Source organism: Nyctibius grandis, chromosome 13, assembly GCF_013368605.1.
Source record: "Nyctibius grandis isolate bNycGra1 chromosome 13, bNycGra1.pri, whole genome shotgun sequence".
Classification (NCBI taxonomy): Eukaryota; Metazoa; Chordata; class Aves; order Nyctibiiformes; family Nyctibiidae; genus Nyctibius; species Nyctibius grandis.
In genome coordinates, this window is record NC_090670.1 from 8,653,224 (window position 1) to 8,681,132 (window position 27,909).

Sequence of the window (27,909 nt, forward strand, 5' to 3'; positions counted from 1 at the left end):
TGATTACCTCCTCTGCACTCTGCCCATAATCATTCTCCTTCAAACATCCTTCTAATGTTCTTAACAGCAGCCAATTAAAACAAAGACTCCACTTGCCATCTATCCCCTCTTCCCTCTGCCATCACCCAAGCCCCTTCCCTTGGGTGGGGGGCAGATAAGTGCATTGATGGATGGTGGTTCACAGCGCACGCCTAAGTTTTGAGGGAATAGATACCTATTCGGTTTTTTTGCTTGCTGCTTTAAAAGTCAGCTTGAACAGACACCCAACCAGGCAGGGGTGGGTGCTTGTGTGTTTGCATATTTCTGGCCATGAGTGGCTGGGGGCTGCGGGGTGGTGGCAGGAAGGATGGGGCACATGGAAGGCGCTGTTCATCTGTACATCTGCTAGCTAGAGCCCACCTTCTCAGGCTCTCAGGCTTCTCAGGTTTTGATTCAGTAGTTTCATGATGAGTCAGATGCTTTCTGGAAGAAAAGCGTGCCACAGGCCTTAAGTGGGAAATTGGAAGTAATTCAGGTCACTAAGACTTCCACAGGAGAGAGAAGTTGGAGGCTGTCATGTTATAAATGCAGGAAGGTAAGGAGGGAATTGAAGATCTGAGGACTTCAGTTGGCATCTGTGACTCAGGCATCTCAGGGAGAACAGAGGATGTTCAGTCCCTGAAAAGTTGATTCATCCACCTGGCAGTGAGATGAAGAGCAATGAATAACAGATTTCGGGGTGTGTGGAAGGCAGGAGAGGCCAACACACTAATTCTGAATGGCTTGGGAAGTGCCTCAAGGGCAACTTTGACTTCCCCTTGCCTTTTTCAAGGATTAGCTGTGTTGGCTCCTCTCCGCGTGCATCCCCAACCCCTCTGTGTCCCACAGGGGCACCAGGCAGACAGCCCCTGGCCACTAGCTGAGCGGGTGGCACTTGGTGCCAAAGGACACTGCCAGAACTGGCCCTTACACCTTCCAGGTGCCTCTTGGCTCAGGTGCTTCCTGGCATGTACTACAGCAGTGCCTCCCTTCCACACTGGGAGGGTGCTTATTGCTGCGCAAGCAAGATTGGAGTTGTTGGACATGCCTTTCATCCTGTTGCAGCCTGCTGGATTAATGGGGCAGATATATGTGTGTGTGCATGCTTTCTGCTCCCCATCCTGTTTCCTATTTCATACTGTAATGGCTGTGGGGTCTGAGACAGATCTATTCATCTAGTCCTTAATACAGCCTTTACTATAGTAGTTTCTCAATGCCTGATTGCCGTTCCTGGGTTTTATCCGCCAGACATCACTGAGAAATAGGGACGTAATGGCCCCCGTTTGCAGAGGGATTAAGCGACTTGTCACTGTGCCACTGTGGCTGCAGCAGGGTTTGAGCCCGTGTTTCCAGGGTCCCAGCCTGGCACTTATGGACTAGAACATCTTTCCTGTGTAAGTGGGGACCTGCAGCAGCTACCTGCATGACAATAATGCCTTTGGGGTTTGGGACTAGGCTGCTCTGGATTTCCACTGGCATATGGAAGTGGAAAATAAGTTCTCAGTTGTTGCTATGTTTGTTTTTCCTGATTTCCTTCATGTTCTAACTTCTTCCTTTTAATCCTGAAAGAAATGATCCTAAATACGTTGGATGCTTTTGTTACTAATCATTCAGTCTCCTTATGCCATCATATATTTGATTTGCAACCTGAGTATGCTGTTAGAGGTCAGAGTTGAGGAATAAGTCAAGGCTTCCCTTTTTCCGAGTCCTGAATCATTTCACAAATGTTTCTAGAGTACCTTTGTGCACAGTATGCCCTTCCGTGTAGCCCATAAATGATTGGTGTTTTCGTTATTGTGCATGAGTCCTCATTTTTAACACATCGTGTAATTCAGATGGACTTGAATGTAGTAGCATAAAGACTTTGGAGGCCTGCCCTGTGCAAAGGGGAAAATTACTGTCTGGCCCAGAGCGGTGGCTTTGTGATGACTGCATTGTGTTCTGGTGTTCTGTGTTTGTACCAAACTGGTTTGCTGCCAAGTTACTTATGTCTTATCCAAGCACTCAGTACAAAGAATGTTAAAAGAAAAACTATTTTTGTTTTCTGTGAATTCTTCCAGCTGAGAAAGAATTCAAACCACTGTCCAAATGCTGTCTCCTCTTTCTGCAGGCCTGTGGTCACCAGGTGGGACAGCTAACATGTGAGTGTATGAAACCGTAGTGTGCGTGTAGGAGCACATACGAGCTTTGAGGATACGTAGTATGGGACCTGAATGGAAAATGCATTCCTGTTGGAGAAAATTTGTCTTTGTGAGCAGCTGGCTCTGTGATTGAGAAGCCTGCGGTGGGAATTTTCCAGCCACAAGTACGTGCGCACAGGCAGAGGCACCTATGAAGCTCCAGAAGGCACCTATGAAGCTCCAGAGCTGAGCAGGTCTCCTCTGCGTATGCAGCAAGTCTGATACCTCCCAAAAGCCCCAGGCCTCCTCTGTAGCACGATGAATGGCTGAGCTAGGCTTCTATTTCAGTATTTCTCCTGCTTGATGGAGTATATTGCCTGGCTTGAGGGCTAGGGCCATGCTTGGAGCTTAGGAGAGGGGCCATAGGTTGTTCCTGCCAGCAGAATCCCATGAAGGGCAGTTGGGTAAAGGCATTCCCTCCCCTCATTTGTTCCCGTCGGCCCTCTGAAACACGCGCGGACACTTATCTGGTTGGCAAAGACCTTGGGGGTTTCTTGAACACTGAGCAGGATAATCAGATAGATTGTGGGATACATCTGCTTGATCCTATTTCTTACAATTACGTGGTGGGGAACAAGCCTTAATGAGCCTTGGCCTTTCCTGTCTCCTCTGTAAATTTGTTTGACTCAATTGAGCTCTCTTTGTGTGAGACAGCTTTCTTTGTGCTTGGAGATGGAAGCATCCACCTCTGAAGCTGGCTGTGCTTTGAGACGGGGTTTGGATTAGCTGACCTCCAGAGATCCCTGCCAACTTTTTTTTTTCCCTTTTGTGTTTGCAGCTGGTGTAATTGTGGTCCTAACCCCTCCCAAGCGGTGCTGGCGCTGGAGGGGATTTTAGCACTGCCTCACAGCAGCGCAGTAGCTGCTTCTGCACCGCAGAGGAAATGCTTCTTTCAGGTTAGCCACCCTGCTCTGATGCAGCTCCCTGGCCCTTGGCACCAGGAAGCTGCCTTCCATAGGAGGCTAGAAGGGATTTGCCAGATGGGTCCCAGTAGAAGGGAGCATCCTTCTCTATGTATCTGTGCCTGGGGAGCGATGGGTGCTGTGCTGGAGCCTGGCTCAAGCTGAACTCCCTCTTGGCTGCCTGATCAGCAGAGCATCCCCCAGGAACACCCATATCCCGCAGGTGTGGGATCACAGCGGGTCATCATCGCACCTAGCAGAGAGCTGGAGCAGGAAAAGGGGTCTTGTCCTCTAACTGGTCCCAAATAAGCTGATGGCAGGAAATCAAAAGCCCAAAAGAACAAAAATGTGCGTGTGTGGTTATTCTAACAACAAATCTATTCAGCAAAACAGGGAAGTTCCCTTTGAAGCACCGCACCGCATGCTGCCCTGGAACACCCTATGGAAAGGCATTTGTTCTGCTGAGGCACGTGTGTGGGTCCAGCACAGCAGCTTCTGTGACTTTGTTCAAAGACAAACAAATAAACAAAAAAAGCTCCTTAAATTGCACTGTTTTTGTAATGCATTTTTGGCTTAGAAATCCCCAGCAGATAGTGGCAAATAGCTCCCAGCCATTTGCCTGTGGACGCGTTTTGGAGAAGAGCTTAATCCTGCAGGACCAAAGGGGAGAGGAGTTCTTTGAACTTTGGTGGACAAGAGGTGGTGGAGGTTGATGAAGAAGGAAAACACGTTGTGAAGATTTCAGGCGGCTGAGGGAATAGGAGCACAGTGAAGAATGGTAGATTTCAAAAACAAAGGGATTTTTTCAAATATTTCCTTAAACTTGGCATTTATTTTTCCTGTGATTGTTTGCTGCAGAGTGTAAACGTGGAGAATTGCATGTATGCAAGGGAGGATAAAGTTCCCCAAGTTTATTTGTACTTTTTTTGTTTCTCTGCAGTGAAGGCCTTCCTTCCCTCACAGTGCTTTATCTTATCTTCTTTCTCTTTTGGGGTTGTTTTTTTTTTTTTTTTTTCCCCCCCTCGGTTCCTCAGCTGCCACCTCTCCAGGTAAGAGAGATGCCTAGGTCATGCCAGGGCAGCTAAGAGCAGTGGGGAGTGCCCAGAGATGAGGGATGGACGATCCATTTTCCCAAGGGCGGCAGCACTGCTGTCCCCGCAGAGCCCCACAGCTATCTTCTGGGGTGCCATAAATCCAGGAGCTTTAGCAAAGTTGGCGAGCTTCATAAGAGGTGGGACGCAGTATGTGCGACTTCAGCTGTCCCCACGGAGGAGTGGGAGGATTTTTCTTGTGCTGCTCTTTCCACAGAGGTCACAACCAGGAACCCACACTCTGCAGAGTCGCTCTAAGCCAGCGGCATGAGCAAGCATGGGGGAAGACGGATGAGTGTTAGTGGCTCCTTCAGCACAGAGATGTGTGGTATTTGCATGCCCCAACATCCACCTTGTGCACGCAGCCACTTCTGTAGTGGGTTGGTGTCCTGCCAGCGAGGATTTTCCATTGCAGCAGGTACGGGAGGTTATTTATTTGCACGTGTGGCTTCTGGGTTCTGCCATCCTCTTCTGAACGGACAGTACTTTGGGCTGAGTTGACTCTTCGGCACACGGTGATCCCTGGTTATTGATGGCCCCCAACATCTGCGATTAGACCTTGAACAGAAACTTTTCATGCGTGGCCACGGTAGAGGAAACCTCTTTTTCTGAGTAAGCGGTAGAAGAATAAAATAAGGTTTATTTTCTCCTAGCTGTAAAGGTCTGCCTTAAATTAAGTAAACTCTTCCCTGAGGGAGAAAATGTCCAGGTACAGAATGTTCACAAAGGAAATATTCAAAGTTTCTACCGCGTCCCTAAAGTGTTTGCTTTAGAGTATGAGGGCCAGAGTGGAAAAATAGAATATTATTTTCTAATTTGAGAGCAAAAATACCTCTTACAGGTGGCAGAAAATAAATTGACCTTCTTTGGGCTTGGTACTGCAGCCCATTAAGTGCACAGGCAATGAGAAGCTATGGAGAAGCTGCCGTTTGCAGAGATGGCTCCTGTCCCAAGTGCACAGCCCGTGTGAGCGCGGGGGGTGGGAGCCGGCCCACGCTGGAGGCAGCCCTGCTGCGTGCAAACTGTCAGCGTTGCAACAGCAGAGGAATTGGAGTCTATAGGAATCTGAGCGCTGCTGGGTTGTATGTGATACAGGGTAAGAGCCCTGCTAATCAGGACTTCAGCAGTGGAGGATCCACACCTTGACCTTACGGGTGTTATTTTTGTGGTTGCTTTTGCTGCTGTACAGTCTTGCTAGTTCTGCTTTTGAACCAGTCCCAAGCGAAGCAGAGCTACCCTGTGATCCGATCATGGCAGCACCTAACTTGCCTTGGGCTTTTGTGAGGCCCAAAATGAGCTTCTCTAATATTAGTCACCCAACTGAACTAATGTCATCACGTTCCTGGCTCGGTGGGTCCTAGATGATTCTGCCCCCACACCCCACCCCTGACTGAAAGGTCCCCACAAATGTAGGTTATCTTTTCTTATGCATTGCTGCCTATAAATGTACTGGTAGAACACTCTCCAGTGAAATCCTGCCCTTGACTTTTTGCTTCCTTTGAAGAGCAAGAAAGCAGCTTCATGTGTTCTTCTTTATTACTGCTGTGAAAGTGGAGGAGAAAGGATGGACTGGGGAAGATGCTCAGACTTGGTTTTCCATGGGAATGTGAAAGTGGTGGTATTCTCCTAAAGACTTTTGTTTCTCTTTCAGACCAAAACAGTTCAATGTGCTGTTTTCATTGTTCCCATTTTTCTTTGCTGTGCAGTGTTTCCAGGAACACAGCATTTATTTGGCAGATTTTTTGATAGTGGAAACATCTCACTGCTGTTTGAGTGAGGAGTTCCTCCATTCTGGCATATTGAGGAGAGGGTGATGGGTGCACCAAACTCTTCCATACCCATTAAGGTGCAATGAAAAGCTGAGGTTACAGAATCGCCTCAAAGGTGCAAAGACTGATGAGTGAAAGTGTCATTTGTGCTGCCAGCTGAATTTAGTGCTTTGAGGAAAGGCCATAAAAAAAAAAAAAAGTCTTTTTTGGCTTCGACAATATCTAGACACTCAGAGAACATTAATAGTTCAGAGGTCGGCTGTAAGTTGTGGTGGAATTGGTAAAAGATTTGAGGTCTGAATTTTGCAAGCTTAAGAGCACAGTTTCTCTATTGCTGTGCCTCCAGGGCGTCTGTCCATCCTGACTGGCTGGGTCTGAGCTTTCATCGACCATAACTTGCACAACTGGGTAAAGGATGCTGCAGCCTGGCAGGACAGGGTGAGGTTGGACTCAGGAGAGCAGGTCTGTGGTTCCTCTGTCATGTGCTGGTGGTTTGTGTTGAGGAGAGGAGCATGGACAGATTCACATATGCTAAAGAAAGGGCACAGCTGAAACTTGGCTTTGGGAAAGCTCCAGTGTCCCCTCACTGTCCCTATTCCACATCAGGTGAAGGGGAATAGCTGCTGTTCTCACTCACCAGGACTGTCAGTTAGGGCAACAGCACTTTTGCTTCTCATCTGAGCAGTCGTGACCCGGAAATCCTTGAGGAACAATAAATATGGAACCCACCTTGCTGCTTCTACTGAGTCATTTTTGTTCTTCACCAAAAAAAAAATCTCTTTAAAGAGCACCGTTTACACTTGGGAGCTGCTTGAATCCACTCTGTCACATAAATTACCATCTCTGAACTCGGCTGTCAGGAAGCATCCTCAAGAGCTGACATCCATGGGGGGTTGTCAGTGGAGGGGGATCAGTTTCGTGGAAAGCAGGAGGAATTCAAGCATCGAGTGAATACGCTCGTCCTCACATTACCTCAAACAGCGAGGGCATCGCAGTCCTGCCAGAGGCGAGCCCTGGCGTGACCTTCGCTCCTCAGACTGCCCTTATTCCCGTCACTTCAGTAGCTGCAATCCTGGGTCTGACATCTGGAGCAAGCCCCATCCTTCTGCATCTCAGGCAATTAGAGCCTGGCCCAGCAAGTAGCCCTGGAGCCGGGGCTTCGGGGATATTATAGTTTCCTTACAGGGATAAAGGCCACAGGCTTTTCTCTCTGCTCTGCTGATTTCTCCAGCTTTGATGCCACTGCTATTGAAATGAGATATCTGGTAGCACAGGGGATGAGCTCTGCCGGATGGATCTGCCTTGCTGAGAAGGGTTCAAAAGGCAGCACCTACCCTTGGTTGTTTTTCCTGCATACCCCTGTTTTCTGGAGCTACTTTTTAGCCTTGCTATATGTTGCTTTTGGCTTGGATACTTTTATTCCTCTCATTAGAATTAAGCAGGAGAACAAAGTGAATAAAGTGCCAGTTCTCAGCCCCCCCCCAAAAAAGGGTAACACAAGGGAAGTGTAAGGATGCATCGTGGTGAGAATGGTTACAGTTGTTTGCTGCCAGGAGTTGAAACATGGAGAACTGAAGCTTTATGGTGTTAGTGGTGGGTTCCTGTTCAATGTGTTACCCTTTGATGGCGTGCGCCAGAGCCTCGCTGCAGCATTGTACAGCGCTGGGGGTGATGTCAGCCCTGCGTGCACGCATTTTTGGCTTTCCCTGTGGCCACACGGAGAGGGAATTTGCAGCAGTCTAAACATTGACAGAACTGTATTTGTTGACTTGCAGAAAAGCCTAACTCGTGCTCCTCTGGGCTGCGATCATGTAAGCCGAAACACGATGACTGCTGCCTGTGCTTGCTGGCCTCCCAGCCTTGATAAACCTGTGAAGCAGATTCATTTATTTAGGCCCTGATTCAGCAAAGCACTCAAGTACATGCTTCAGGTTTTCTTCTTTCCAGTAAGACTGTCAGCATGCTTAAAGTTAAGCATGTGCTTAAGTGCTGTCCTAAGCGCACAGCAAGCAAGTGATGGGGGCAGTGTATGCTGCTGCTGTGCTCTGCCGGTTGGCACGCAGGCTGCAGAATTGAGGCCCCTGGTATTAAAAAATTATTCATTTATTTGGCTCCCCCCAGTACAGGATCCCTGGGGTCTGAGATGATAGTCTGTCCTTCTGCAGGAAGGTGGGTTGTTTCCGTAGCACAGAATATTCCTTGTGTCTCGTTCTTGTGCGCTGAACAGACGAGTGTGCCCTTCTGCAGGCTGTGGGGCAGGGGGTCTCCATTTCCATCAGCAGGACATTGGCAAGTATTTCTTCAGAGTTTTCTGTTTGTTTCCCCCCCCCCCCCCCCCCAAGAGTTGTAAAAGAAAAATATCAACCACGTTACATGTATCTGAATGTCCTGATATTTGTAGTTCAATGTTTTGTAGGATTCATTTGACTCATCTTCCATTAACTTGATTCCCTTCATCTGGAGGACCAAGCAGCTTAGTGCAGGCGTGTTACCTGTCTGTCTATGTGTGCACATATGTGTTCCTGAGCTACACGGGTGACAGCAAGACGAACGTTTTGTTTGTTACATTCTTTGGGATTTCTTAAGATAGAAGGGCTGGGAAGCGGTGAATGTTACTACACTGTTTGTGCATCTTGGTATAACCATGTGTTAAGTTCAAGCCCATCATATTCAGGCCCCAGTGTTAACAGACCCTCGCTTCCCTGGGAGTCTGAAGCTGTGGAATAGGTACTTAATCCACAAGATGGTTGTATTTCAGTCTTCTCGGAGCAGCTTCTGAGAGAGCATTCTTTCTAATCCCCACCCATATCTGACCTGTTCCAGCTCGTTTTTTAAGAGCTGCGCCCAGCCAGTCCTTAGCTCCCTGCAGAAGGTTTCCGCACATCTTTTCCTGCTCGCTGAGCTCATTTGGACAGGGAGCCCACACATCAGTGAATGGGATTCCTGTATAAATTTGCCCTGTTTGCAAAATTGGCATTGATTTAGAGCATCTCTGTTCCTTACGAAACCCAGAAGACACGAGTGTGGCTAGATGTGCTTTTTCCCCTTCCCTTTGAAGCTTAAAACATGCTTAGCAAATCTAACGTTTGCAGTCTCTGTTCCCCACCTGATGTGCAAAAATGCAAAGGTCCTTCCAGAATCATGGGTCAGACTAACCTTTGTGCTGGTGCTGCAAGCTGGATTGCAAGGATCTCGGTAGTTTTTGTTATGAACTTGACTCTAATTAGCCTAGAAAATACTTGCAACATAGGTTTAATGGATGTTGGGGGTTTTTTTAAATGTGAAATAATTTGATCTGTGAATCAGACAGCCTCTGTGCCCCATCCCCTGCTGCTGCTGACAGCCTCTTCCCACATTTCTTCCTTGGTAGCATTGTTTGACTGTTCCAGCTCCAGTAGGTTTCAGTTACTGATCAGTGTAATTGCAGTAACACACCAATAACAAAAGAGGAATTTAAGCTTCCTTTTCTTGTAGTTGAAGGCTCTTCTCCTGCAAAAGCTTGAAGTCTTAATAGCAGTCACACGAGCAACATCCCGTGCCTGTCAAGTGTTTGCAAAACTGGGTGGCTGTACTTCAGGGAGATAAAGGGCTGGATTTTGGGAACTTGGAAACAGCCCAATCCTGTCAGGCGGCATTGGTACAACTAATATTAGAATGGGAAACTCTAGGGACAGCTTAACGTTGTAGCGGATGCCAAGGAAGCCTTGAATAGGAATGCATTGAAAGTTGCTTGTTGTATAACACGAGCTGCTGGAGTCAGAGTAATTCGAGTTGCTTGTAGTCTGGTGGAAAACTACAGCTGTGAGCAATGAGTTAAATTTTTTCCGTGTGTGTGGCTTAGGTTTCCTTGTCGGGTTTGCTTTTAGTTTTGTAGGCTCTGAATCCAGAGGAGTGACTGTGAACCAGTCGTTTGTCTTCCATGTGCCATCCCAGGCTTCTGCTGGAACAGCTCTGCAGCTAGCCGTGGGTTAAATAAAACACCTTAAAAATGCGATGGGGTTTCGGGGCTGAGCTGTGACAGCTCCTTCTGCTTTGTATACAAGAAAGCCACCGCCTGCTCTTCCTGCCTGAACGTTTCCTACAGAAAAGGGGGGGGCGTGTTAATGAAAAAAAAAAAAAAAATTAAAAAGACTAACGAGCAAAATACCCTTCCCTAGTCTGGGCGAGCTGCGTGGTGGATGCAGCCCCCCGCGCTGCCGGCCCTGCGGGACGCCGTGCCGAGCTGGCCGGGGCACCAGCCTGGGCAGAGGGTGGGCGCGGCCCGTCGCGGCCGGGGCCTGCGGCCTGGGGCCGCCGCGCAGGCCGGGCCGCGGGGCTGGGGCGCTTTTCCGTGTGCGGCGGGCACGAACCCCAGCCTCTACCAGCCTGGGCCGCTATGAAACGGTCTCTGTTATTGGTCGGCTGCCCGGGCTTGCTGCTGCAACGGTAAACGCCATTGGTCGCTTCCTCCTCCCATGCGCAGCTTGGTGCGGGAAATGCCCCTCCGGTATCGACAATGGCGGCCGGGGCCGGGCCGGGCAGCCCCGCGCCCGCCTGAGCGGGGCCGGCGCTCGGCTCCTGGCTGATTCTATTTCTCTTTTTCCTGCAGGTTGCTGAAAAGTGCCTTTCCTGAAGCCACCGCTGCTTGGATTTCTGTCTAGGGCTGCCTCTCTCTGCCCCTCGCCCCCCTCTCTTTTTAATTCGGCGTTGCTTGCGGTTCGTGCCCTGACGGCAACTCCTCCAGCCTTGTCCTTCGTTTTTTTTTTTTTTGCTCCCCGTTTACACGCAGTTTGCTCAGCCATTTTATTTTTTTTTTCCTTTCCTGAGTATGTAGCAAATACTTAAAAGAAAAGAAAGAAAGAAAGAAAATTCAGACGTCCTTTTGCTCGTTTTGATGCTCACGAACCGTAATTTTTAGAAGCAAGAAATAGAAGGAAAAAAAAAAAAAACACCCCGAAGTTTTCTCCCCAAGGACCGAGACCATTCCACAAACTGAAGTGCTGCCAGCAGCATATGCTTTTTGCAAGAATAATTGAAACCATTAACTGGAGAGCACAGAATTCTTTTGAAAGTCTGCCAGTTATTTGCAAGTAACTTCGGCAGTGGCACAAAATATAACACTTATATTTTAACTTCTACAATTGCACTTTCAGGAGCTGGCCTCTAATTTGATTTTCAGTTGTTCTGATAAGATTTCTATTTTATGATTGGCTTTATGTTTAATTCTTGTTTAAACAAACACGATTTGACTTAAATGAAAACCTAAGTGCTGATGAATAGGAGTTCTACCAAAGCAACAAGTTAGTTATTTCTTCACGTTTGACTTGAATTCACTTTTTTACCCTTTTTTTAAAAGAAAAAGAAGAAAAAAGATCAGCAGTAAATATTGCCCTGAAGAAGGGTGTGATTGCTTGCATTTTAATTTTTGGTTTTTAATATGGCTGTAAACGTTTCCCTGGTTCGTGATACAAAATGGCTGACATTAGAAGTGTGTCGAGAGTTTCAGAGAGGTACTTGTTCTCGGTCTGATGCAGAGTGCAAGTTCGCCCATCCGTCACGGAGTTGCCATGTGGAAAATGGTCGAGTTATTGCCTGCTTTGACTCCCTAAAGGTGAGGACTGCCTAACGCGTGCATTACCTAAGCTCACTTTGCTTTTCCTTCTCTTCCAAATGGCTTGACGTGCCGGGGTGTGGAATGTGCAGAACAACTGTTTATTGCTTTGTTTTCTTCAGGGAGGATGCTGCTGGTTCACGATGTAGCTCCTGAAATCTAGGTTGGGTCTGACATCAAGTGCAATTGCCTGGAGTGCCAGGCATCACAAGGGAGAGAGAGGATTTTATCCGGAGCGTTTTCCAATGGTAGCTCACGTCTGATGTAGCTGTCCTTGAAATGGAGAATGCACGTTGTGGGCAGCAAATGAAACTGAAATGAGAAAAGTAGAGAACTGAAACCCAGTGCTTTAATTTGTGTCCAGAGCACATAGGTTGCACATTCAGCGCAGGGATCTGAAATGTGCTTTTAATGAGCAGAAATGAAAGCAGCATTTTAAGATAATGAATCAGCTTTGTGTGTATTTCCTGGAGACAGAGTTGCAGATGCATTCTAATGCCGTCCTGTAGATGAGGAACAGCCAAAATATTTGGAGAGCAGCACTCCCAGAAAAATGGGCATTGGGAAAATGCTTTCTGCAAGAGACATGCAAACATGATGGCTCTGCTAGGCCTGTCCGAGTTACAGCTGAGCCTTTTTGCTGGTGCTTGTCTTTGCAGAGTCGATTTTGCAGGCAGTAAATGGCTCTTGGTTGCTTGTCACTGCTGGAGCTCCAGGGGTGACTTTCAAAATTTACTAAATACCGGGGGTCTGAGTCGGGGTGGGGGACATGGGACACGCAGAAGGGGAGATGGGCATCTCTGTTCGGGATCGCTTCACCGCAATTCTCAGGAAAGGAACATCCACTTTCTTCTTTCCCTTTTGCCCAAAAATGTGGCTCCTCAAAAGGTATTTTAAATAGGTTGGTAAAAAGCCTGGGATATACAGGTAACTGATTGCTTTTGAGGACTCTTGACATTGTGTTTAATGTTTTGATCAGAGTAATTAACCTGTTCGAGTTTCTGGAAGTAATCTAATAAACTTTACAAGCTTAAAAGTTTTCCCTTGAACTTCAACTGTTGCTTGAAAAGATTTGGGTTTATTTTTATGAACATAATGAGTAACACAACTGGTGGAATTACATATGCACAGTTTCAGACTGGGGCTGGATCCAGTCTAACACACGTTTACCCATTTTATTACTGTTTGTGGCTTCTTCGTATTTTCACTTCTGTTCCCTTTTACCAAGAAGTTCAAGCTTCCTCTTTGCATTGGGTTTTGCTCTTTTTAATCTGATTACATGCAATGACTCTTAGTTATACAGTGACTTTCAAATGTTCATTTACATTGCTGGTTTGCTGACAGCAAGAGACAAAAATATTTCTATTGGAGGGAGAAAAAGTCATGTTCTTTATGCCCTTGAAACTTTTGAATTGTAGCCAGTGGCAGTGCAGATACTTTGAATGAAGAGATTAATATGTTTATGTTTTATATCATTTATTTGTGAACTGAAAGGAGTGCTGTCATGCCGTGCAGGGTAGTACCATGCCCCTTGCAGAGCTTACCTGATGTTTGCAGCGCCTTGGGGAGGTATCCCCTGTGCAGCCACCCAGCTTGGGTTGGCTCTGAGCTGCGCTGTAGTCCAGTGTCATCCAGTGGGTGATGCTTCCCCATGTGTGAGGTGCAGTGTCTGCAGCACGCCTGGGTTCTCTGCAGAGCTGGGGAGTGAGATGAGCAGGACCAAGTGTATGAGCAGCTGCGGTTCAAATCCCACCCATTGGCATGAGCAAACACTTCTCCTGCTTCAGCAGTGGGGAATGGGATGGGGAACACCATGCTGAGAAAGCAAAAAAATGTCAGAGGAGTAGAATATGATGTTCTACAGCTCAGCGGGTTTCCTGTGTAACTGGCTTGTTAACTAATGTTCTCGTTGCAGTTTCCTCTTGACATAGTAGCTGATGCCCAGTGTGTGCTAGTTAAGTGGCCTGAATTTTCTAGGGAACAGAATTTCCAGATTTTTCAGGCTTAGGAAAGCCTCGTGGAGGACCGCCAGCTCTGCCTTTGGGAAGTACACCAGGAGGAGAGGTCAGACTATGCAGAGCACGTGGCCAAGGGTTGATGGTGGGGCTGTTTCTGCACCCCACTTCTCAAACAAGAAGTGGGTCTTGAAGCCCTTCCTTCCTCCAGCCCCATGGCTCCGGTTGCTCGCTGGGCAGAGCCCCTGTTCTGCTGTGCCATGGAGAGGTGCAGTCCCCAACGCCGCAGCCTGTGTCTGTGTACACCTTGCATTTCCTAGTGGAGATAACCGCCCCGGTGACTAAACTCTCGAACAATGGTGTTTCTGTTCTTGGGCTGGAGCTGGGCTTGCCAAGCCCTGTTTGCAATGGTATCGAGGGGCTTGTGGTTGTAACAGTGACCTCCCTTGCTGGTGAAGAGAGAGTTGTCACATTCTTAGACCTGTTAAGAAGCGGCTTTTCTTGCCTATCGTGCAGACATGTTTGTGCACTCAGCCACTGTTTCCCTCCCAACAGCTGTTGAACACTGGCCCTCTCTCCTGCAGAGGGCTTGATAGCTGCTTGGTGCTCTTTTCATCTTTTCACGCCCTGCATTAGCAGAACATCTGTGTTGCTTTACTGGAGACAGGATATAGGATACTTGCAGCTAATAAGTTTTCCCCCTTGTCTTGCAGTCGCCCAGGGCTTTGGTCAGAGGTTGCTTATCTTCACCCATGGTGTAGCGCTGTTCCTTGTTTTTTTCCCCACAGACCTCTTAAGCCTGAACAATGCCTTCATACAGGAACTTCTGATAACTCGGTGTACAATGGTTTCACCTCGCTGGTCAGGTCATGCGCAGCATCTGTACGCTTGCTGCATCCCACTTTTTTCTTTTTTTATTTCCCCTCAATCTCATAGAGCGGTTCTGCCTCTGTTGCAGTGGTAAGAGCACTAATGCTTCCAGAGGCAGGCAGGCTGCCTCAGTGTGGGTTGTTTCATGGGTGAATGTGTGCTTCCTGTAAGCTTGTGAAGAGCACACAGGACTCCTAAAGGTAGTCAGGGGGCCTTCACTGATGCTTAAGTGGGGTTCACCAGGGCGTGCTTTGCAGGAGCATTGTATCGTTGTGCAGTGCTTTGGTCATGAAATACTGAATCTTGATTAGGTTGCAAGGGTGGGGCTGGATCTTGCTGTCCAGAGCTGTGGGTCTTCGAAGGGGGAGTTTGCACATTTGTAGGCAGCAGAAGGAACCTTTCTCAAGATTGCGAGAAGCTGTTCACAGATTTGAATTGGATGCCAAGAGAGCTCTCACTCTCTACTCGCGCTTCCTCCCTCGTTATTCTGGAAGAACAGTGTTGTCTGAATTAATTTGTGTGAATGGAAGGGCAAGCTGCACTGCTTGGTGGACGGCGGTCCAGAGGCACGAGAGCCGGCCACCGCTGGGCCACCCGCCTTCCAGAAGTGACCACAAGGGCTGCTGGGCTGATGCTCTGCGGTACCTCGTAGGCAAGTTCCGTGGCACCTCTGAGATGTTTTGAGGAAAGGAGAGGAGTGTGCTGTCATTCCTGTAAGCCCAGATGGCCTTTGGGTTCATTCATTGGCTTCCCTCCCGGCCTTGGTGTGCACGGTCCCGTGCGTAGCTGGTGCTTTTTGCAAGGGTCAGGACATGGTTTGCTGGCTCGTGGCAATTGGTACAAAGGCTTGTGGCACTGCGGTGGGCTGTCTGCAAGCGCTCATTAGGTCATTAACCTTCCTATTCAGGCAGGATCAGGCAGACGTGCTATGAGCCTGTCTGATTCTTAATTCCCTGGCCAGCAAATCCTTAGTTGTGTTCTGACATCTTTAGAAACCGAAGGAAGGAAAAAAGCACCTTCTTTAGTCACTAGAAACACTAATTGAGCTGCAAGCTGAGAGACGGGTATTAGGAGATGGTGATGTATTATATAAAAATATGCAGGTAATGCACACCAGGTGTTCACAGGGGCTTTGATTTACACTGCTCACACTTTGGGTATCTGCGCTGTGGACTCATGGTTTATAAAAAAATCACAAGCCCAGCTTTGTGGGGTGTGGGGGGTTTTTTTAAAATTTGCTTTATGAATGTAAATGTTTCCATATGCAAATCAAAGTTTTGCAAAACATTTTGAAAGACAGAAAATAGTGTGGTGAAAATTTCAGGGGTACGAGTTTTGACTTTGGGAGGTCTAATTTAAAAAACATTGTTAAGCTACTTAGTGTTTCAAAGCAGTTCTACATAAAAAAAAGGCAAGTTGTGTGTGAACAGGCATAAAATCAGGAATTAAAAATACAGTTTTGTCTAAATTGTCTGTTTTCTAAAAGAAGTGTTATTATCTGGTAATAGTATTCAAAGTCCCACGGCAGTCTACAAAGTTCACTGTGCTTGGGCAATAAATGTCCCATATGATCTTGAAACTGGTGTACCTGAGGCTGTTGCTTGTAGTTTTCATGCTAATTTGTACCTGTTTTATGCTGACTTCACTAGAATTATTTCTGGCTGTTACTGGTTTGCAATCAAATCTATTTTTTTAAAATTTAAATAAACTCCAAACTAGGAAACAACTAAAAACACCCACTAAACTTAGCATATGGTTACGCTCTTACAGAGGAAGAAGAAAGCAAACAAAGCCATAGAGATATTTTTGGAGACATTCTGACTGCGTGTCTCAGCTCAGTGTAATGGAGATGCAGATAAACCAGATGAACAGTCTTGAGCCATGTCACCTTTATGAGAAACCTTTACTTTCCCTCAGTCATTAAGGCACTTACCTGTGTAGTGACAGCATTTGGTGATGAGAAGTAGATTTGTAGCAGCTTTCTGTCTTGTCTGGATGCCCGGCACATCGTAAGTGCTTTTTATAACTCCTGAATATCTAAAAGTGGTGAAAAATGTATTTAGACTTATTTATAAGACTTCTTGCTGTTGTATTTCTCTTAAAGTAGAGTGGTACTTCAAGGAGAATAAGAGAGCTTAAATGAAAAAACAGTATTTAGGTCTGATCCCTTCTTGTGCATGGGTTGCAACAAGCTCCATGTTTTTGCAGCGTAATTTAATTGGCACATGTGCTGTGTATACTCTCTGCGATGCCTCCGGAAGGTTTTTGGCACAGCAGTGGGATGGAGACTACTGCTGGGAAAGCTGAACTGGCGATGCCTGTGGCTGAGCATCTCTGAAGCCTGCCCCAGTGCCTGGACTGCAGATGCTCTCCGTTGGGGTCGGGCTGGTTACTTGGATGGTGTGTGACCTCCCTAGGCATGTTGAACTTTCCAGGGAAAGGTATACCTTGTTGCCTTAATCTGCCTAACTTACCTTTTTGTAGGACAGAGGTCTGTGCAGAGCATGTTTGATTTTTTTTTTTTTTTTTTTAGCATTATCCGTAGGTTTCTCTGATGTCCCAGCAGTCTCAATTCATTTATCTGTGACTTTTGACAGCTGAACCATGACAGATGAGCACTGGTGAATCTTGCTATCGTGGTTTAAAAGGTTGCTGCCCTGAGCTGTCCCTTTGCTTCTCCATTGAGGGTTACTGCCTCTACAGCAGGATTAGTGGGAGGACAGAGTGCCTTAGATGCTGAACATGAAGTCCAGCATCTAAGCTGAAATCGCCTTGGTCCTGGCTCTGTATGAAGGTGCTGGGTGATGAATGCACGTAACTGGAAACAAGCTGGTGTTACCTGGTGACTCTACTGCAGGGACAGCAATAGTCAACAAGGGGCAGGAAGGTTTTATTCATTGCAGCTATTTGCACAGATGTAAGGCAGAGTCCTTGGCAGGAACACCTTGTCTGTGCTTTAAAGCAAGCAGGTGATTTTTTTGTGGCATGCTGTGGAGGGAGAAGGGATTGGCTCTATGCTTATCTCCATTATGTCCTTCTGGTGTTCTCCAGCGGTAACATGGCAAGAAAGAGGGGATGTCCATTGGCTTCCTGGTGCATAGCCTAGTTTTGGTGCTACCCTGGAGGGGTGCTCCCTTATTAGCTTATTGCTGGAAGAATGGAAAAAATCCTGGCTGTACTGTGTAGCTCTGATGGAAACTGTGAGAAGTGAGGCCCATCCCAGCATAGAGGGCTTCTTGGGGGTTCCTGGAGATGTGAGCTGGAGGGTCCACACTGTTAACTGCCAATCAGTCAGAACAGAGGTTGCTGCCATCAGTACAAATGTGGATGTTAAAAGCCTGTGAGAAAGCTTGCAGGGAGTTGTCTGAAAGGGAAACGCCCTCCAAAGCTACCAGTGTGACACTTGTAGTAGCAGTAGTTAAATACTTGTTCACATTTTCTTAATTGATTAGGCTTGTGCAACTTCCTCCTGAAAATGCTAGTCCCTCATTGGCCAGATTGGCCTACCTAAGAGACCTCAGACTCTTACTCGTGTGGAGGGTGCAGCTAGATGAATTTGCGTATTTGCTTTGCATGGGTGCTTGTCCAATCTAAGCATCTGTGTTGCTTTCCGCATGTGGAGCTGTAGGGCTGTTGTACAGGCTTGGTTAACATGGAGACATTAATCAACTAATATCAGTAACAGTAAAAGTAACTTCTGAGCACTTTTCTCCCTGTCTGCCATGTTTTCCTGTGGAGAGGAGTATGTCTCTTCCTGCCATCCTCTTCCACCTCTGGTAGATGTCTGGCATTGTCCCACATCGGACTCCTTTGATGGCACAAGGCAATGTGACTGTCCCCCTGACCAGTTTGTGGCATTGCTGAAGCCAGGCCTGGAAGTGAGAGTCTCCAAGGTGGTCGTCTTGCCCTTGGGGTGCCTCTGGCCTGATGAGTATCAAAGCATCAGTGGGGAGGGACCCTGGTGGGTCTTTGGTGCCCATCTTGTGCTGCAAAGTGAATTCATTGGGATTCTTCTTCTGGTCTCCCATGGATACCCATAAGCGGGGTGTCTTGGCAGCCCTCCTGGGGTGCCTGAGGGGTCAGCAGCCCCCACTGGGGCGAGACCAGGTTTGTCCCATCAGGGGGATGCTGATTGGATCTCCTCTCTGTGGCAGTGCACGGTCACAGGGTTACACCAGGTCCAGCCTTATGTTTGTGGAAGCGTCCTCTAAAGTTCTCCTGTTTCTGAACATGGAGGGCACTGTCTGTGCCCCAGACCTCCTGACCCCACGTATCTCCTGGGGGATTGCCTGCCAATGGGCAGATGCCTTTGCTGTTACCCAATGTTTGGTGGTGCCAGCCTCATGCGTGGTGTCCCTGGGTCAGGTTCTAGAGGCTTTTATGTCGGGAGGCAGTCTTGGTGCAAGGAGCAGGCACAGGACCACTGTCCTTTTCTTTCTTCCTGCAGCTCATGAATTAATTTTATTACAGCTTTTCCTTGGGCCTCAGACTTATGTGCATTTTCCCTTGAACATGTTGGAAAGCAGGGAGGTGGCTACAATTTTGTCCTGAGACTGCACTTTGGAGGCCAGCCTCTTTAGGAAAGCAGGCCAAGCAAATTCAGCAGTGGCATTTTGCTGCCAGCCTCTCCTCTCTTCACCAGCCAGCCCTGGCAGTGCAGGGCCTCCACTCCTGTCTGCTGCTCATGTTGCCCTGGTCTTCTCCCTATGGAGCAAGCAAACCACCATCCTCAAAGGATAAAGGCAGCAGCATTTACATTATTAGTATCAGCCAAAAGTAACCTTGGTTTTCTGGTTGGAAAGATGATGGTAAAGTGCTGACTGCTGCTCACACTTGCCTAAAAAAGCAGCAGAGAAATTCTTTTGGGATGTGATTCTAAACCCTTCTGAGCTGCTGTGCACTTAAGCAGATACATTTTGAAACCTTTTATGGACATATTGCAATGTTGCACGGGCCATGGCATGCCACCTCCTGCTCCTGAGGCTTACTTTCCTTTTTTAAGGGCAAAGCTCTCCAGATTGAGGTTTCAGTTCTGCAAAATACTTAAGCCTGATTTTAAGCACTGTAGAATTCCTGTGGGCAGTAAAGAGCTTGGATCTGCAAGCACAAGCTCTGTGCCTGTGACCCAGTGCAAATGCTCTGCAAGCCCCAAGGGTTTCTTCTGCACTAGAAGGAGGGAGATGGGTCGCTGAAGCCCAGCTAGCAAGCTGCAACAGCTCTTGTGTTTACTCTTGCATGGCTGTGAGTCAGAAGTTGGCCAAGGGAGCACGGAGGGTTGTGTGTTTGTACAGTGAGCTCTGACACCTCAACGGGTGCCGTGCTACAAGCTGTGGCACTGCCAGATCCATGTGGGGAAGGAAGTTAAAGCTTTACATCTTCCAGCCCTGATCTGTAGCAGTAGCTAACACTGGGATTCAAATGGACACCCTAAACCTGCAAGTCCCTGTCCATGGAGAGAGGTTGGGGCAAAGAGGATCCTTGTAAACATGGAGCCACACTTGGTCAAGGTGTCCTGACTTGCTGCTGTGTCAGTGAAGCTACCTGGCTACTTCTCTTGCTCATGATTGCATTAGCCCAGCAAAGCTAACTGAGGGAAAGGCAGTGGAAGATGCCTTTAAGGAGAATGACTGAATGAGCATGTGGAGTCGGTGGATTTCTTCAGTGGTGTAGCATCAGTTTGATGTAATCCCTTTGCTGACAGTAGCTTTCTGCCACTTGGTTCACCCATCTGAACGAGGGTTCAGTAACATGCGTTTATGTAATTGAGCTGTTTGGAAGCTTTAAAACAAATATGAGTAAGATGTGCCAGGCTTTTGGGAGAGCCCATCATCTGACATCTCCCACAGAACATTTAAATAAGTGGTTAGATTTCCAAGTGAGGAGCTGAGCTCTTTGAAAATCTGCCACTATAAATATTGTTATGCTAGTATTAAAATAAATACTTTGAGACACTTGGGTGAATGTTGCCCCATACAGGCACAGTTTTACGTATGGCTTATTAATGTTGTTCTATTGCTGTTTGTAAAACAGCAGAGAACCAGGCACTGACCCCCTTCCTTGCCCCATGTAGCCTCTTGTGCCATGTCCGATGATGACCTTTTGATTAGAGGAAAGGCCAAGGATTTGGAAAGCCAGCTTTCAAAGCCTTGCAATGATGCAGGCTGGTTTAAACTGTTGCAATGTCAGTCCCTCTGCCTAATGGCACTTTTTAACCTCACAGGAGCAGTACAAGGAAAATGCCTTTGAAGACTGAATGGAGCTGAGCTACTGTAGTAACAAGACTTCGGGTGTTTTAGACAGATGTCCTAACTGAGTAAGCATTTCAAACTGTGGCTCCTTCTAAATGAATAGCTATCAAACATGGTTAGTTCTTCTGCAAGTTTACCTGTCTATTACGAAAGCCCCCTTTCCTGTAATGGCAGTGAAAATATTCAGCTTAACCATAGCTAACATGTTAGGGTAATAAAATCTTTCTGCTGTCCACGCAGTAGAAAGTATGTGGCACAAAAGTAACGCTGGCCTCTGCTCTCTGCAGCCTTGGCACTGCACTTCTGACTCTCTGAACATCTGGTTAGTGTTTGGCCTTGGTTTTGGGTTTCGGTGATGGGGTTACTTGGTGTCCCCACCGTCAGAGGAGTTGGAGGCTGTTGATGCTGGAGTGATGGATTTTTAACCTCCATCTCTGCTTTTTTACCTCCTCTGTCTGAAGCCAGCACTTGGATGTGTCTCTGTGCTGTTCTCTGCATGCTTGAGCTCCGAGCTGGAAAGCTGGGAGCTGGCAGTGCCTTTCTGCAACGTTTAGCTTAAAGCTGTGGAGAAGGTGCATATTCCTGAGCGGGGACAATTGGCTTGCTGGGATGTGAGCGTACTCAAACCAAGCAATTCCCTAAGTTTGTAGTGAAATGTTAGAGCAGATGGCCCGCTTACAGCGCAGGGTATTATTAGAACCATGATCAGTGCTAATAAGGTCATTGGTGGTGGGGGAGGAGGTCGGTGTCTGACCTTGTTTGAAAGGTGGCAGCCTGTACTCTCGTCGAGAAGTTTTTCTCCTACAGGCGTGGAATGCGGATGTTTAGAACAAGCTCCTTTGTGTATTAACCTGGCTGCGCAGTAGAGAGAAAGACTCACTGCCCAGCCCAGCGTGCCTGCTGCGGGGATGCTGGGGATGCTGCTGGCCCCCAGCCCTCACTGAGGAAGGTGCACGGAGCATCATTGCGAAGTGGAGACAAATTCTGCTTTAATTAACAATCTCAAGAATAGGAACTGGGAGCAGTTTAGCTAGTCCAGCAGAACGGGTATGGTATCACAAGGCATTGCCCAGCCAGATGCCCGGTTAGCGGTGTGCACTGAGCTTTATCATACCTCTGAACATACTCTGCATTAACGTAGCACTTACTTTTAGCTGGTCTCTCCTACACTGGTGTCAAAAAAAGCCCCAAAACAACCACTACAGACAGGAGTGTCAGGATCAGCTGAGTTGTATTAGTGATGTCCACATCTCTGCACAGCAGTACCCACACCAGGTTCTGATGAGGATTTAAGCCATTAGCCCAAAATGTGCTGCTTTAACTCTATTTGTCTCCTTACTTCTCCTTTGAGTGAGCAGCTCTGGGGTGCTATGAGGAGCTCTGGGTGTTTATTGAGAGGAAACAGCTCTCAAACAGAGGGGCAGTTGGGGAAGCATGGAGTATCTAGCTGGGGCGGAGGAGATGGCTGGGGCAGCACAGACACGGTGGAGCAGCAGCCAGCCTGCCTGAGAGCGCAGCCATCATTAGACAGTGCTTCCCTAAGTCCGTATTATCCGCAGGGGCATGGCTGGTGCTGGGAACAGTCACACGGAGATTAGGTCCTTAAAGAGCCCTGCCACAATTGAGCAAAGATTGAAAACAAAACCTCAGTGTGTAATCCCAACCGTGCTGGCCGATCCTGCTGACCGGCGTTTCTTCCTCTTGCTGTCAGCTCCTGAAGGATCAGAGCACGAGTAAAGCTTGCTTTCTCGCTGTTACGTGATGCTTGATCCCACATGGTCGATTCATGCAGCATTGCTCTGCGTGCAGTGCTTAGGCTTTGCTCCCGGGGTCTCTTCCATGTGGTGCTACAGATACCAAGCGCTGGATGAGTTTGGCAGGAGGAAGCGAGAGCCTCACAGGGTTGGACATTTCAGACCATGCAGTGGCACTTGAGTAGCCAGGGCAGTGGGGAGTTGAAAGCCAGACATGTAGATGAGCCTTCAGGGAGGGCTTGGAAGGTCATCCAGATATGGTGATGGTGTTCGAGGTCAGCTGTAGGAAGGAAAGCACTTTCTTCTCTGGAGGGAATCTTGTTTCATAAAACAGCAGATTTCCAAGATGGAGAGTTGTCTTTGGAGGGGATGTTGCTCCTTCCCAAATGCTGTAGGGGAAGGTGTTAAAGATACACCTGGTGCTTTCTGCAGGAGCCCTCCCAAATCTTGCTCCCATGGTGCAAGACTTGCAGCCTTATGCCCTGTTTCTCCTTTCTGCTCTGTTTCCTCCTCCCCTTGGGGCTTCTTTGTCCCCGAGCCCTCCTGCAGTTCCCCTGTCCTCTCCAACCCTGTCCTTAGGTGTGGTGTCTGCAGGGACTGACCAAGGCAACCTGGGAAATCTCTTGCCCCCTGCCTCTCCTGTTGCTTCAGCAGTCATTTTTGGTTTTCGGTGCATCTAGTGTGCTTGCAAATGAAGAAGTAATCATCATGGTTACCTCCCCGCAGACTTTGGCTCCCTGCTGTGTCAGTCATGTTGCCTGTAAAGCCTCCGTGGCATGCTGCAGGGTGGGAGCTGGAGCAAGGCGAGCAGGCTGAGTGACTCAGAGGTGCTCGGAGCAGGAGGGCTGATAAAAGCAGGACAGGGATGTCTGAAACCTTCACCCAGATGGACTGCAAGGGAAGGAGGCGGGGGTGACTCCGGGGAGGAGCAGAGCGGCTCCCCAGGGCACTCCTGCAGGGCTGGGGAGCTTAGGGATGTGGCAAGGACCCCTGCCACCCGGCACTGTCGGGTTTATCAGCATCCGTGGGCTGGCGCAGCAGGGCGCAGGTTACCCCGCAGCACCAGCACAGCTTCCCTGCCAGCTCCGCATCACTCTTCTGTCACCGGAGCCCACCCACTGCTCCTGCGCCACGGTTGGGAGAGTTGAGGTGGGGGAGAAAGTCCCTTGGGGGCTGAGAGGCAAACGGGCAGGATGGCTTTTAGCGAGAGATGGGAAGGGCAGGCTGCCTGCTCCGGGAGGCAGGAGCTCAGAGAGCAGCAAGGGCATCGCAGCTGCAGCTCCACAGCTGCTCCAGCACAGAGGGGCTGGCATGCAGTGTCAGTGGTGCTGAGGCTTCCCCGAGCCACCTGTGGCTTTTCCACCAAGCCTGGTATTTTTAGATTGAAAACTCTTCAGGCTGGGACCATCTTGTTCTGTGTTTGGGTAGCAATTGGAGCAGGATCCTGAGCTGTAGCATCGATGAGTATTTGTATTCCTACAGCCAAAAATCCCCTGCTGTGGCCTTGTGCGATAAAACACAGATTGAATTAAGAGGATTTTCATTGTTGTTGTTTTGTATTTCTCTGCATGGGTTTTTTGGAGAGTCCATGGTAATGTAAAATCTTTAGAAATCTTTGCTCAGAATAGAGCTCACATTAGCTAGGACAGAAACACCACTGAAAATTTTTTTGTTGTTGTTTTGGTTGTGTTAATTCTCAGAGAATGATTTTAAGCATCCTTCAGAGCTTAGCGCAGCCAGAGGAAGAGCATTAGCACTTTCCTTAATATTCTTTCTTTCTTTGTATCAGAGGGACTTGCACAAAAGTTTGCACTGGGATTCCTGCCGGGGCCCTGTCAGAAGTCCATCTGTCTCGGTTTTAGCGAGTGAGAGCATTTTTTCCAGCCGGGTGTTGGTGTGTTCACTGACGGGTGTTCGCTGACATCTGCACCGGTCGTGCTGCATTCCAGACTCTGGACTAATGACACTGGAGCTTCTTTGCAGCTACTCCTCTCACGTGGTGGAGGGGCTGCAGATGTCCTCAGGAAAGGTCACTCTCCTTGCAGAAAAAATCCCTGCTAGCCCGATCCACTCTGTGGCCATCTCACCTAAGAGCAAATGACTGCATCACAGCTGACTCATCCTGGCTCCTGATCAGGGCAGTGAAAGGTCTTTTTCTTGTTGCCCTTTTAGGAAGGGATTGTGCTGTGTCTGAAGGTATCTCTTGTCAGTGGCAGAAGCAGAATATGTGAGATCAGGTGTCTGCCTGCCTGCCTAAGGAAGGCATGTTGTTGAGATTGCTTTCTAATAGAAAACAGTCTTTAAAAGCTAATCCTTGCATTCCTCCTTGTCTACAAAAGGTTGAGCATCAGGCGATCTGTACTGCACCGGTGACCAGGACAAGGATAAGCAGCTCAGAGTAGTTCAGGGCAGGAGTTTGGAAAGCAGAGCAGTAATACGGAAAGGGCAGAAAAACCCCACAGTAATTTGATCAGTTTGCTCTTTGTGACTGAAGCCTGACTAAGCAAGCGTGTCCACATGGATATGCTTTAGTTGCTTTTACCTTCCCCAGCTCTTCTCTTGTGCTCTCAAACCTAAATAAGTGAATCTGGCAGTTATTAAAAACACAAACTCCAAAAACCCAAGCAAATGAAACGAAAGCCCTGATCGGTTCCATTCCTGTTCATCTGCTGGGACAGATGGACGAACGGACACACATGCATGCACACACACATGAAACATTCCTTTCTTAGCTGTTCTGGCACTTACACCAGTGCCACTCAGAGGAGAATTTAGGTCAGGATTTCTGGCAGGGCAAAAGCTGCATCCTGCAGGAGAAAGCGGATACATCCACCCAGTAAGACTGCACAGCCTTTTCAGTGCCCTGTCCTACAGCTCTTGTTACAGGAGAGGGAACAGATCTAATCAGAGGCTACATTGAATTAACCTTTCAGCATCTGAAATCATGGCTTCTACAAAATGCATTGTCTATTAATCCTCATTCCTGGCATTGCGTGGAGAAAGCAGAACTCTGTTTCTACATTTTGGGGTCTTTGGGCCCTGTGTCACATCCACTGCTTTACCATCATCTATCCACCGGGTTATGTCCTCATAAAAGGCTATCAGGTTGGTTAAGCATGACTTCCCCTCGGTGAAGCCATGTTGACTGCCCCTAATGACTAGTGCATGTGAACTGCGGTTAAATATGTCCCACTGCTTGCAGTTTTAGCCCAGAACTGTGTTATTGCAAAATCCTCCTTTTGCCCATAGAGGTGGCAGTGCATTATCTTTGGCATTGCAAGCCTGTCGTGTTTATCTCCATGGAAAAAGGCCTGTCCTGTTGCCACTGCAGCTTACTGCTCTGCTTCGTGGGCTCAAGTCCTAACAAATATTTATACCGCCTTAACCTCCCTTTCCCTTGAGATGGTAGCAAAGATGGGTCACATATCTGCTTTCTAGTGCCAGGCACTTAAAGAGCACTTCTGAAGGTGTTTTCTTGAAAGAAAAATCCCCTCTGTGACTTAAATGTGCATATGTTACTGGCTGTACTAAACAACATGCTAAAATAGATCAGTCTGCAAAAGCGAACCAGGGTGAAATACTTGCTTAGGGCAAGGCAGGCTTTCTTTTTCTTTTTGTTTGTTTTTTTTTCTTTATTTTTTTTCCTTCCTTTCTCTTCGAGCCTTGCTGCCTCCTAGATGAAGGAGGGCTGTGATTCAATGTTACTTGGCCTGGATGCCCTCTTTGGAAGCCAGGGCCCGTGTGAGATGTGTGGTCCTGGCCTGTTGTGCTTAGCAGCCCTGCAAGAGCTCTTCTGAAGGTGCTTTTTGTATCTGCATCTTTAATCCTCTGACCAGCAGCAAGTTCATTATACCATGGGTGTGAAATCTGAGGCCTGGCATGAACCAGAAAGATGAGTGAGAGCACGTGGAGTTGGTGGCACGTGGTCAGCCCTTCTTCTGGTGGTCTGGTAGCTTCTCCACTGAGCTGGAGTGAAGGGGAGGTGGGATGCTGTGCACAAACCTGCCCAGCATGTCTGGCTGAAACAGGAGCACGAGGCCACAGCTCAATCTTTGGTGGACCTAACTGCAGGCAGAGAGGCATCGCTATGGGAGGAAGTGGCTGGAGGGGTGGGCTTCGATGTGCAGCAGGGAAGAGACGAATGGGAAGCAGTGAAGGGAGCCAAGCAATGGGACAGAGAGGGGTGAGAGTAGGAGAGGAACTGGGGACATCTGTGGGCGGCCATAAGGGTGAGGGGCAGGGGGAGCTGGCTTTGCTCTCTGCCTGTCTGCTGTTGGGCAGATCTTGGCCGAGAGCAGAAAGGTGTCCTCTGCCTTGGAGCATCAGAGCCCTGGGCTCTGACGGATGTCTGGGAGCAAATCTTGGCTTACAAGTGGCAACTGACGGCATCACCTTCTGCTGCAGTCACCTCCTTCAGTGGCTTAAGCTAATGCACAGAGGGACTATCGTGTCCTGTTCTGACATCTCTTGGTGTTTCCAGCCAAAGGGTGGAAAGCTGGGGTGGCAGTGCCACGCTGTGCCCCTGCAGGAGTCATCAGCATGCTTAGCAGAGCCTAGCCAGCATCCGACCCTGCTCCGGGTGCTGCTGCGTTACCCCCTGGCAGCCCCTCAGTAGCTGAGGCTGAAGCACATCCTGCAGAGTTATATTTTTCCAGACTGAAGATTCTCCCTGGGAGTTGTCAGCCCAGATGGAATTAATATTTTTATAAAGTTTTTTTTCATTATTTTTTGAAAACCAGGAATTTGTTTATACCCATTAAGCTGTTGCTTTCTGAGCAAAGCAACAACACAAATAAAAATTGGGATAATCCTCAGTTGGTAAATTGTTATATTGTGCCAAGTTCTGGGGAAAAAAAAAAATCCAAAACCCAGCCACCCACAAATCTCCTTTTAATTGCAGTTTCATTTTGCTTTCCAAAACACAGTGAGAATGAGGTGTTCTGAGCATGGCTTTGCCCTCTGCAGGACAGGAGGGAGAGTTTGGGTCGGACACTTAGTAACCAGTCTCTGTGCTTCCCTGTTTGCCTTCTCCCTTGTGTAAACTCCAGGAGCGAGGCTGCCAGAGGTGGTCACGCGTCCCATATTTGTATTCATGAACACAGTGCTTTAACATTTATTCTCCTGGGCTTTAATGTACTTTGCTTCATTCTGTCTACGTGTGGTTTGCCTGCTGCAACTGTAATATTCAACAGACGCTGTAGGTAGAGGAAGGTCAGAAGCATCAACTTTCCATATGACCTTGACAGACTCAATCAGCTGGTGAAAGTTGTAGAATTGGATTATGGGATTTGCAATGAAAAAGTGGTTTAAAGGACAAGAGAAACTACGCTTGGTATTTTCAAAAGCTGGCCTGGTGTAATAGCAAACAGGAGGGACAGAACTGAGGGAGATGAAAGGTGGAAGGCGTATTAGAAGTTTTATTTTGTTTGTTTTTCTGTGGGGTTTTGTGGTGTTTTTTTAATACAGTGCTTGTGCAATAGTGTTCCAGCGGCTGGCATGGTTTTTTGTAAATTATTACACAAGAAAAATCAA

General features: G+C 47.9%; 1 protein-coding gene across 7 annotated transcripts in view; it reads left to right on the top strand.

Annotated features, from left to right (window-relative positions):
• MBNL3 (muscleblind like splicing regulator 3) overlaps positions 1-27,909 on the top strand; it is a 96,541-nt gene that overhangs the window by 23,058 nt on the left and 45,574 nt on the right. For 4 of the 7 annotated variants that reach the window (XR_011049169.1, XR_011049170.1, XM_068412092.1 and 1 more), the window contains exon 1: positions 10,457-11,550. The exons of 1 other annotated variant lie outside the window; for it this stretch is intronic. Coding sequence is in view for 4 of the 6 variants with exons in the window: in XM_068412092.1 (XP_068268193.1) it covers positions 11,377-11,550 (174 nt within the window). In the remaining 2 variants the exon portion in view is untranslated. Of the gene's footprint in view, positions 1-10,456; positions 11,551-27,909 lie in introns of those variants that run through there. 2 more of the 7 variants (XM_068412088.1, XM_068412087.1) reach the window with 1 other exon arrangement.